Source organism: Cyprinodon tularosa, unplaced genomic scaffold (genome assembly GCF_016077235.1).
Source record: "Cyprinodon tularosa strain WSP-4 unplaced genomic scaffold, ASM1607723v1 ctg486, whole genome shotgun sequence".
In the NCBI taxonomy this organism is placed as follows: Eukaryota; Metazoa; Chordata; class Actinopteri; order Cyprinodontiformes; family Cyprinodontidae; genus Cyprinodon; species Cyprinodon tularosa.
This window is the reverse complement of record NW_024039214.1, coordinates 80,023-92,447: the sequence shown is the minus strand read 5'-3', so window position 1 is coordinate 92,447 and position 12,425 is coordinate 80,023. Positions and strand designations below refer to the sequence as shown.

Below are 12,425 nucleotides of genomic sequence, written 5' to 3'. Positions count from 1 at the left end.
TCCGCTTTCAAACGCCATTAAAGGAAGTATTGTTTTATTCTGAAAAGAAACTACCGGATGTTTTTGGTTTGATTTCCGTCTACTTGATTAGTGTAGTTCGGAATGATTACCATTTACCGGAAATCATTTTATACAATAAAAGCACTCAGTCTGGTTTTAAATGCCACTAAAGGAAGTATTGTTTTATTCTGAAAAGAAACTACCGATGTTTTCGGTTTTATTTCCGTCTACTTGATTAGTGTTACTACGTCCGACAAAAACACGAGTCGCGTGATTTTAAAAGCTGTCAGACCATGACAGAGATAACATATTTAAAGAAAAATAAACATTGAAACAAGAATATAAGCCAAGAAAATTACGGAGACAAAAAAACTCATACCTTATCTGCAAAGTTGGTGATTAAATTTGGCAAATAACATTTCTAAACAAAACAAATTTAATTCATTTTCTGGCTCTCTATAATATATTAAGATAATCCATTCCACAAAAATATAAATATTTCACCAAATATTATAAAAACTACAGCAAGATTATTAGAATCGTATAATTGAATGTCGATTAATTACCAATAATTCAAGGCAGACATATTTCAGTATAGATCCGGTTACTAATTATTATATCACTTTTAATTGTCAAACACTGGAGATAAAACATTGCAGGGGAAAGAGGAATTCCACATAAAAAAAACATTAAAACAAAAAACACAGTTTTAAAGATATTTATAACAAGAATTTAGAGAAAATACAAATTTTCATCAGGGCAGGTTATAATTTGACTTTAATCTCTTTGACCAATTTTTGGTTTGTTTTCTTCCAAATTTTTATGTTGAAATTTGCAATACAGAAAATATATGGAGGATAAATATAAGAGGCAAGATTCAAAAGAAACCAGATTAAACAAAGAGTTTTAATAACATTCACATTAGTGGAAAAGAATGGATTCAGTATGAGAAGAAATTAAGGAACAAATATCTTTCTAAATTTTCTAAGAAAACAGTCAAAACCGAAATAAATGATTTTAAAGAGTGACCTTTAGAGAAAGAGCTGCGATTTGACCAATTTGTAGTTTGTTTGGATCATGAGGTAAAAGTGTCAGATTCTGTTTTGAAATGTTTTTAAATAACAAAAGGATTCATTTTTTTAAAAAGTATTTGTTAAAGGGAATTATAATGATATATTTCAAGAGGCATCAACATTAAACAGCTATTTAACCGAGATCTGTTAGGAATAAACTGACATGTTTGTTTTTATATAACATATTTTGGTTGTTTCCGTATATAGTATCTATGTGGAGGAACTTATGCTTGTCAAAGAATGACCAAGATAAAAGCATCTGTTTGTGAAAGTTAGGTCGTTTTAAAAAATAAAAGTAAATCCAGACCTCCTGATTTAGTGAAAAAAATTAATTTGGCATAAAGTTCCAGATTGAAGATGAATTTCAACCAATTGTTTTATCCAAAAATAATTTTTAATGCATTATTAGCTATTTTAAATTCTAAAACGTTCACAAAACCCATTTCATGTTAGCTCTTTATTACCGTTTTTTTTCAACTACAAAAAACAAATTCAGGCCACATAATAAAGAGAACATCAAATTTTGTATAAATTTTCTAAATTGAAGATGGATTTTGAACGTATTATTTTATACAAAATTTATTTTGAATGCATTATTAATGATTTAAAAGTCTAAAAACGTCACAAACCCTCTTCATATGAGCTCTTTATTACCGTTTTTTACAACTAAAAAAAACAAAAAGCAAATTCAGGCTTCCTAATTTAAAGAAAAACTAATTTTGTATACATTTTCTAAATTGAAGATGAATTTTGAACCTATTATTTTTATAAAAATTTTATTTTGAATGCATTATTAACGATTTAAAAGTCTAAAATGTTCACAAAACACTCTTTATGTTAGCTCTTTATTACAGTCTTTTTTTACAACTACAAAAAACAAAAAGGAAATTCAGACCTCTTGATTTAGAGAAAACCAAATTTTGTATAAATTTTCTAAATTGAAGATGGATTTTGAACCTATTATTTTTATACAAATTTTATTTTGAATGCATTTTTAACGATTTAAAAGTCTAAAAACGTCACAAACCCTCTCCATATTAGCTCTTTATTACCGTTTTTTACAACTACAAAAAATAAAAAGGAAATTCAGGCCTCCTAATTTAGAGAAAATCAAATTTTGTATAAATTTTCTAAATTGAAGATGGATTTTGAACCCATTATTTTCATACAAAATTATTTTTTAATGCATTATTAATGATTTAAAAGTCTAAAAACGTCACAAAGCCTCTCTATATGAGCTCTTTATTACAGTCTTTTTTACAACTACAAAAAACAAAAAGGAAATTCAGGCCTCCTGATTTAGAGAAAACCAAATTTTGTATAAATTTTCAAAATCGAAGATGGATTTTGAACCTATTATTTTTATACAAACTTTTTTAGAATGCATTATTAACGATTTAAAAGTCTAAAAACGTCACAAACCCTCTCTATATGAGCTCTTTATTACCGTTTTTTTACAACTAAAAAAAAAACAAAAAGCAAATTCAGGCCTCCTAATTTAGAGAACATCAAATTTTGTATAAATTTTCTAAATTGAAGATGGATCTTGAACCTATTATTTTCATACAAAATTATTTTTGAATGCATTGTTAATGATTTAAAAGTCTAAAAACGTCACAAACCCTCTCTATATGAGCTCTTTATTACCGTTTTTTACAACTACAAAAAATAAAAAGGAAATTCAGGCCTCCTAATTTAAAGAAAATCAAATTTTGAGAAGATTTTTCCAGAATGAAAACCTAAAAGATTTAAAAGTCTAAAAAGTTCACAAAACCCTCTCCATGTGAGATTTTTATCACCATTTATATAGATATATAATGGATTTTGTTTCTAGTTAAAAATGAGCTTGTAGGAGAGCCTTCTTTTATTTTGAAAGTGTAGTTTTGCGTCACTTCCGGTTGTGTGGAATTCTCACAACATCCTCCGCTTGGGAGCTAACGCTTCATCTATTGTCAGATTTGATCAGGGCGGAGATAATCCCGGACATGTCAGACACGGTGAGACTCGATCCTCTGGTCATTATTGGGTTTTTATTCTCTCGCTGGAACCGGAAGCGGCTGTTGAGCGCGTGTTTTTCTTGGTCCATCCTGTCGGGTTATCTAACATGCTAACTGCTAGCCGATGCTGCTTCAGGGCCCAAACAGCCCTCCGGTCCTGGTTCGGTTTTAGTTCCAGCTAAAGCCGGGGCCCCCAGTGGCCCCCAGTCCGTGGGCAGTGATATTTCTCTCCGGTTTGATGTTGGAACCACCGGAGGACAGATGTCCCCCTGTCTGTCCGCCTGTCTGTCTGTCTGTCTGTCTGCGGCTGTTGAAGCTAACAGGTTTGTTTATTTTCCAGGAGACCAAACCGTCCAGTCAGGATGGAGGAGACAAGAAGGATGGAGAGTATATCAAACTAAAAGTGATTGGTCAGGTAGGTTCATCACATTTACTAGCAGCACAATGGGCTCTAATTTATTTATTTCATCTATTTTCTATGTCAACAAAGAGAAAAATGGCTCTAAAAGCTATTTTCATCATGAAAAGCAGCTTTTTGTTTGAATTTTCATTAAAAAACAGGAAAATATTTGAGCCTAAATCACAATAAATGACTTTTATCGATCAATATTTGATCTTTTTTTAGGTAATTGATTGATAATAATCCTTTAATCAGGAGTTTTTTCACCAAACCATCTCCATATGCGCTCTTTATTGCTGTTTTTCTGCAACAGCAAAAAATAAAAGGGAAATTCAGGCATCCTGATTTAGAGAAAATCAAATTTTGTATAAATTTCCAGATTAAAAATGAATTTTGAACTAAATATTTTATCCAAAATGTATTTTGAATATATTATATGAACTCTTTCTAATTAGACAGGATGTTTTCAACCTTAATTTGCAGCAAAGAGCATTCAGCCTTTTTAAATGTAAATATAGTTAAAATCTTTAAATTATTTCCCTTTAATCTCTTTATTATGGACAGGATTTTTCTTGTGCTAATAGAGCGGGTCCTCATGTGTCACATCAGATATTTTATCTTTAACCTGGCAGTTAAATTAATTTATTATTGTCAGATTTTTATGATGTTGCAGAGAAAACAAGCATTGGTTTTATTAGACAGGAGTTTGTTGATCTGGATTAAAGACGGTTTTCCTGCAGATCCTGAAAAAGTCTTAAAAGGCATAAAAAATAAGGCCTTAATTGGTTTAAAATGTCTTCAGTCAGTCTTTCATAGGTCTTAAAATTGTCACCGAGTCATAAATAGGATTTTATTTTTGTGATTCAGACGATATAGGCTGGACAATATAGAAAAAAAAGCTTATCGATAAAAAAAAAAATGCATATTGGTCGATATCGATAATTATTGGAAAGATTTGAAACCATATTTTATGTGCAGCTCTGCCTGGACTTTTTATGATATTGCTAAATGAGTTAATTTTAATAAAAAACACAAACACAGACTTCCAATTAAATCTTTATTTAACCAACTTTTTTAACCATAACAGAATTGTTTTAAAGAAAAATAACTTAAGAGACCTGAGTTATGTTATTAAATACTGACAAAGAATAAACTATAGTGACCAGAAAAGTGACACTCCTGCGGCTGAGATGATAAAAAAAGTTGGTTTCGTTATCAGACTTGGTTTTCACTGGTTCCCGACACATTTTCCAGATGACTGTGGTTTGTTTTTGGTCCGACTTGCCATGACCGAAATACTGCCGAACTACAAAAACCCTTCTTTGGAACAATTTCCTCCGCCTCTCCTTGCTGCGACATCTTCATGTGCTCTGTGTTGTGGTTTGAGAGGGCGGCGCTTGGTGACGGCATGCCTGGGTCCACGATTGTGATTGGTTGGGAGGAAGCAGTGACTAGCATAAACCTACATGCTAGGCTACAATGAGAAGGAAGGAAAACTGCGTTTCTATTGCGCCACATGTCTATCGATCGATATATATCGTTATTGAATTATCGCCCAGCTCTAATTCAGATCAAAAATGAAAATAAATCACGATCATTTTTTTTACATTTACTGAGCGGCTGAGCTGGAAGCTTTATTAGTTCCATCCTGACAGCAGAACAATGATAAACGACGTTGCAAACAGATCTTGGGGCCAATAACTTTTTTTTTAAATGGAAAACGTGTGGAATTGTAAAATCAGTGAAATAAAAAAATAGTTTTCTGCACGGCTAAAAACTGCCGGGTCATTTATATGGCGTATTTGGAGTCTAAGCTGTGGAGTCAGACATGTGGAAAGTGAATTCCAGAGAAATAGCAGTTCCTCAGTTCTGTTCCTCCCTTGTCTCTGAAAGGCCTCCGCTTCATCTCCCATAATGGTTGGTGGTTTCGCCTACAATGAAAGCAGAGCTATTATAGACTTTGAGTCGGGATCATAACAAAGTTTGCGAATTCTATTTATTAGTTGTTAAAATATTTCTGTTATTTGTGTGTTGTTTATTTTTTAGCTTTCTTTCTATATGGAAAGTTTTTCAAAATTGTAAACATTTCTACTGGGCCAGAAAGTAATGGTTTATGTTAAAATAAGCATCAGGATAAATTTGTGTGGCAGCAACGTTTACTTTTGGTTATTGTGAAATTGTTTCACAATAGTTTTTTTTCAAGGAACAAAAAAGTCTTAAAAAGTCTTGAATTGAGCTGAACTTATGTAGTAGGAACCCTGAAAGAAGTATATATATATATATATATATATATATATATATATATATATATATATATATATATATATATATATATATATATATAAGGGATGGAACAGTTTATGAAAACCGTCTGAACCGTTCGGTTCGACTGTCTCGGTTCGGTTCGCGTGTGTTGCGTTCGGTTCATGCGCTGCTCCTTTTTCTCATAGGCGAAGCGTTTACACTCCAGAGCAGAAGGTGGCGGTACTGCGACCAAAGCCACCAGTAGTAGTAAACAAGAAGAAGAAGAAGCGAAGCAGCGTAGCCGGGTGTAGCAGGGAAAAAAATCAGTTGTTGTGGAGAATTGTGTCGGACTGGCGAGTGGGAAAGAACAGGAGTTGGAAGACGCGCCAGCAGCACTTTATAGGTCTGCTGTATGGGACCACTTTGCATTTAGAGTGACCTACGATGACGGCGGGAAGAAAGTTGGGGATAAAAACAGTGTGCAAGCATTGTGCAACACGTTTTGTTTATGCTAACAGCAACACGACCAACATGTCAGGCTAACAATCAACATATACTGAACCAAACCAAAAACCGTGACCACGAAACCGTGAACCGAACCGTGGATTTTGTGAACCGTTCCATCCCTAATACATATATATATATATATATATATATATATATTTGTGTACGAGTATTCTTTGAACAGGTTTCTCCAGCCAGTTGGCGCATTAGACCAGGGACTCATCCTCTGATTCCACAGTTCATCACAAACTGATTGAGAAAGTTTTTCCACAGTGAGAACTGATGATGAAAATAAATAATATTTTTGTGTTTAATAACTTTTCATTCAGATGAGCTTGATTTCTGAACTGTAATCCCACATAATAGGTGATAATGAACCTCTGTGTCAGTCCACGCTATTTCTCCTTTCTTTCTCCACCAGTCATTGTAATGTCCTGTGAGGCTGGAGTAGCAGCAAGGGCTGCTGGGTAATGTCCAAAAAGGGAAAAACTTCACTATTTTATCCTAGATTCGTATTAAAGAGGGTTGTTTACATTGGTAGTGTGTCGATGCAAAGCTAACATGTTCTGGAGGTCGCAGAGTGTTAACCCTATAATGCCAAATGTATCGATACATACGGTTTCTGAAATGTTTTGCGTCTGACACCTTTTGCATAATTTAATGATAAAAACTTTGCTCAAAATCCTATTGTACACAATCAGATATACCTGATAACAGCCAGTAGAAGACTACACAAAAAATAATCTTGACTTATCGCATAGTAATAAATTATTAATATCAAAAATGTATTTCTGTTTTTATTTTTACATATTTTGTTAAAAGGCCAAATAAGGAATTCAAACCAAAAAAAAGTTATTTTCTGTTTTGTTTTATTCTTGAATCGGGCTTTAAAGGGTTAAGTGTGAACATTATCACCATCAGATGATTGTTTCACCAGTTGAATATAACAGAACAAACTGGATCTTGGTTTCAGGCTAAGTTACCTGCTGGAAAATACGTCACAATAAAGTGAAAGTCATCTTCAGCATAGATTCAACTCCCTACCCGATGTAGAGAATAGATTAATGGCGATATTTGGTTTGTAGCGCGATCAGAGTTTGACATGTGTATATATGTCACACAAACTTGCTCCTTGCTTTTTCCCACGTCCTCACCGCCTCGGCCGTATCTAGACCCACAGCTAGTTCCTGATTGGCCCTCTGGTGTTGTGGCGTGGAATAACAGCGCTTAGACCACGCTTCAATATTGGGCATAAATCTAAAATATCTGCTTCATACCTGTGACACCCTGCTGGGGGAGGATAACAGGATGAGCTTCGGTTGGATGTTTGGCGTCCAGTAGGACGGGATCTTTAGCTCTAAGGCCTGCTGTGCTTCTCCTCTGCAGGACAGCAGCGAAATCCACTTCAAGGTGAAAATGACGACGCATCTAAAGAAGCTGAAGGAGTCCTACAGCCAGAGACAGGTGAGAGAGAATAGAGAGGATGGGGGGAGGGGCTTGGAAATGCTGTCAGCTTGACCTCTGACCCCCTGCTGTGTTGTATGGGTGTCCTGCAGGGCGTTCCCGCGAGCACGTTACGGTTTCTCTTCGAGGGACAGAGAATCGCAGACAACCAGACTCCCAAAGAGGTAAACGCCGCTCCGCTTCGGCTCGTTCCGTCCCGCCATGGGGGGGGGATCAGGAAGTTTTCCTTAAATGGTCTTTCTGTCCGTCTGTCTCCTCTGCAGCTGGGGATGGAGGACGAAGACGTCATCGAGGTGTACCAAGAACAGACCGGTGGATTTCAGAACCATTAAACCTCCTTCTTTTTTTTTTTTTTTTTTCTCGCCTCAATCTTTTTTTTTTTTCTATTTTATTTTGTATGTTTGTCGTTTTTGTTCATTTTCAAACCATCTGGATCCAAACGGACTCAAACCGAGCTTCCATGCGCTGGGAGAGAACGAGGTGGGACGGACGAGGACGCTCACCTTTTCACCACGGAACACGGGATGCCGGGTTTTTTTTTTCTATTCATATCTAGAAGCTTCTGCTGTTTTATCCAAAACACTTTTACTATTAAAAGAAAATGTTTATTGTAATAAAATCATGAGCCCTAAAGCTAAAATACTGAATCTGTTTCCGGTTCCAAAGTGAATCTAATGTGAGGAGTCTGGACGTTTCCTTGTTTTATTTTCCTGGTTTGATGTTAAAGTCATTTTAGACGATCCTGAGAAAACGAAAATGGAGCCTAAGGAAGAAAATGACAGAAACTGAAGCTTCTCTGCTGCGTTAGAACTAAATCAGCTCCCGGCTGCTTTCATTTTGTAGGAGGCTTTGATCCCATCAACTAAAACTAGATTTTCCACATCTTTGATCAGTTCCTGCTGTGGTTCCTTTCTCGTCCACCAGGGGGAGCCATACTAACCACATCACCTTCCCTCAGGCTCCTCCTGCAGTAAACTGATTGGTCTCCAGAGGGCGCTGTTGGACAATAACAGTTCTTTTTTTGCCCTCCTGGTTCAGATCCACTGATCTCTATTTATTCACTGGATTGCTGATTGTCAGTTGGTAGTACGGGTTGAAGTGAAGCCACTGGCCGCCATATTGGTACTCCCTACTTAGACTGTTGGCAATGTAAACAATTTGTGCACAACTGCATCAAACAATGATGATGATCACATTTTTATGGTAATTAGATCTAACAGGATTTTACATCAAGACTGATTTAGAAGTACATGTCTGTTAAATACTATAGTAGTTTTCTATTTGCAAATACTGCATGCATGATGCCAGATACTTTAATGCTGCGTCTGTGCATTAGCCTATATTGATGAACTCATTTAATAAGTCAGAGCTTCAGTTTCTACACTAACAAAATCACATAAATTGGTAAAATAACAGGAAACATTCAATTAAATTTCAATTCAGTTTACTTCCATTGCTCCAATTCACGTCATGTCATCTCAAGGCACTTTCCAGTTCACCAGATCAATCTAAGGAAAAGGACTCTTCAGCAATCCCTCACACTAAGCATGCTTGTAGCGACAGTGGAGAGGAAAAACTCCCTTTGAACAGGAAGAAACCTCCAGCAGAACCAGGCTCAGTGTGAGCGGCCATCTGCTGAGGCCCACTGGGGTTCAAGGAGACAGAAGCAGACATAGAAAAAGAAGCATAGATACAAAAGGCAACACCAAGTTCATATTTTGCTCTTATTTACAGCAAGAATCTTATAATAAAAAAATAAAAAAACTATACAAATATAGTATGCATGCACCTGTAAAAAAACTTCCCACAGCCAGCAGACTGCTTGTTTTTGCAGGAAAATGCTTCACAGGAAGACATTTTTACTGCGTGTCTCTGTGGGAGTGGGGAGTACCAACATGGTGGATGGGCGTGTAAAGTTGTGGAGAAACTGTTAAGAAAAGGTTCAAATTTCTTTTCTGTCCGCAGACGGACAGAAAAGCTCAGTCCACATATGTACACTGCTCCAATCCCAACAAACACGAACTCTGCCCTGGAACTATCCCACCCCCTGCATAAAGAACTTCCTCACAGACGAACATTTGGAGGAAAACAACTTCAGTACATCAACATTCCCCATTAGGTTAATATATCTTTCTCTGGCCATCTTTTATCACCCCCAGCCTTCCTTTCACCCCAGCTTTGCTGAGTAAAACCATTCTTCCAGTCCAGTGAATAAACAGAGATCAGTGGTTCAGATGAAGTTTTTCTTTTTTAGGAAGTTTCCACATCGTTTAAACTCTTTGTTTACAGGGACGTCTCACTCTGAGCGGTTTAATCTGAAGCCATGTTTGTTTATGGGCGAGGTTCTGATCTCCGTGTCGTCTCTAATTTATACCTGAGGCTTCCTTTCTGTAATCAGGACAGGATGCAGACTGATTCTCATCTTTTTAAAATCACATTATTTCAAATGTAAGTTGCTTAAACTGAATATTCAGCTGCTTGGGTGGGGGTGGGGGTGGGGGGGTGTTAGCACAGGAGAAGCTGAGCAGCCTGGGAGAAGCTCTCTACTGCCACACAGATCCAGCCTCTCCTCAGCCCGATCCGTGTCCCTCCACCTGGACGCCTCATGGCGGCTCGGAGGAGCTGCTCCGGGCAACGCCGCTCAGGTGGAGGGCTCCATCGTTAAAGGAACGCCGAGGCAGATGGTTCGAAATATCTGGAATTCAGCTGGTTTTACTTTTGTTTTACAATAAAATATCTATAAAATGCAGATCGTTTTTTGTTTTTATTTTGTCAGCATTTTGTATCGAAGCAACAATTAAAGGATATTTGAAGTTTTTCACATTAGAGAGACAATTAAAACGGATGGAATAAAAAAAAAAAAAACATCTTTTAAGACACCAATATGGTGTGGAGTCAGGTAAAAAAAGTACAAATACTTGATTACTTTAAGTAAAAATCTTCTCTATACTTTACTGAGGTCATTATTTTTTTGATAACATTTTTTACTCCTTACATTTTAAAAGCAGACTTGTTAGTTTTGATCATTTAAACTCATATTTGTTATGGTCTGTCGGCATATATATGTTAAAAAAAAAAAAAAAACTGCTAAAAAAAACTCCAAAATAATTAGTTACATCCAGATAATTTCTTTGTAGTTGGACTCGGCGTTGCCTCAACTTGTAGCTCTCTACATATCAAAATAAATAGATTTTCAAGATGAGTCAATGTTAAATGTTATGAAGGAATATTAGGGCCAGGCTAGAGATTTCTTCTTTTTTTTCTGTTTCGAGAATAAATTCGCAACGAGAATAAAGTCAAAAAATTAGGACAATATTCATAAAATTACGAGAATAGTCATACAATTACAAGAATAAAATCGTAAAATTACGAGAACAGAGTCGTAAAATTAAAAGAATAAATTAGTACAATTACTAGAATAAAGTAATACATTTATGAGAATAAAATTACGAGAATAAATTAGTTACATCCAGACAATTAATTTCTTTGTAGTTGGACTCTGCGTTGCCTCAATTTGTTGCTCTCTACACATCAAAATAAATCGTTTTTCAAGATGATTCAATGTTAAATGTTACGAAGGAATATTAGGGCCAGGCTAAAGATTTCTTTTTTTCTTCTATTTCGAGAATAATGTCACAACGAGAATAAAGTCGTAAAATTACAAGAATAAATTAGTACAATTACTAGAATAAAGTAATAAATTTATGAGAATAAAATTACGAGAATAAAGTCACAACGAATATATATATCATATATAAGAATGCGGTGAGTAAAACACAGATCAAGCTACATTAGTTCAAACATGACTCAAAGTTGTTTTTCCCTCTCAAAAATGATAGGTCTAGTTTGAACAGCAATAATAAAGACATGCTTGAGAAAAGGCAGGTCTCATTGTATTAAATTTGTTCTACATCATTTCAACCACAAATGTAGAAAATCTCAGACGTCTAGCTGCAACGGTTGCAGAGCTGTGGGGCTTCGAACTTTTGGTGTCACAGTGTCTCCAGAAATCTCCACATGCGCCAAATTCTTTAACTCCGCTATTGAACCATAGAATAACACTGAAGCATTTTGTTGACCACTAAACATTCTTCAAAAAAAATATTTTTGCACTTTTTCCATTTCCATCTGATGATTGACTGGTGAGGTCACCACCCTATATCGTTTCCCGATTCATCTTTTTTTCAAATATTATTCAGAACATAATGCGGAAAGAAAAAAAAACGCTAAACCACTTTGAACTTTTGACACCTCTGCCAATATGGAGGACAAAAGCCGGATTAGATTCTAGAGCCGGACAATTCTGGTTCCTGGGGGCCAGTATCCTGCAACCTTCAGAACACCTGAATCAAACAGCTGAATTACCTCATCAGGATGCAGTTGGTTCCTCCAGACTCCTCTCAATCATCTAATTACTTGATTCAGGTTTTGTTGAACCAAAGGAACATCTAGTTGCAGGATAGCGGCCCTCAGGAACTGGAATTGCCGTCCGCTGCTCTATAGCCTCTGTTCAATCCAACAGCCGAACATTTTCTAATGCGTTTAGTTTCTATACCACCAAACCCCGCATTAATGTATGCTTAGCTTCTCTGCTACTCACCTGTGGATCCGTTTCCATGCCAACTATGATGGTGGAACCAGCCGGAGGAAGAATAATCCACCTGTGATTGGCTACCTTACAGGAAGTCCCTCCTCGGTCATATTAAGAATTCAAACTTTAATTTAAATGTGAAATTATTCCAA

The 12,425-nt window shown here is 35.9% G+C and overlaps 2 protein-coding genes across 2 annotated transcripts in view; one reads left to right on the top strand and one right to left on the bottom strand.

Annotated features, from left to right (window-relative positions):
• The window catches only part of LOC119794651, a 181,985-nt gene that overhangs the window by 99,713 nt on the left and 69,847 nt on the right, over positions 1-12,425 (bottom strand). The window lies entirely within an intron of this gene.
• On the top strand, positions 2,955-8,329 carry sumo1 (small ubiquitin like modifier 1). The gene is made up of 5 exons (XM_038302292.1): positions 2,955-3,070; positions 3,411-3,485; positions 7,605-7,682; positions 7,775-7,846; positions 7,946-8,329. Exons 1-5 carry the CDS (start codon positions 3,059-3,061, stop codon positions 8,012-8,014), a joined length of 306 nt encoding a protein of 101 aa, XP_038158220.1. The 5' UTR covers positions 2,955-3,058; the 3' UTR covers positions 8,015-8,329.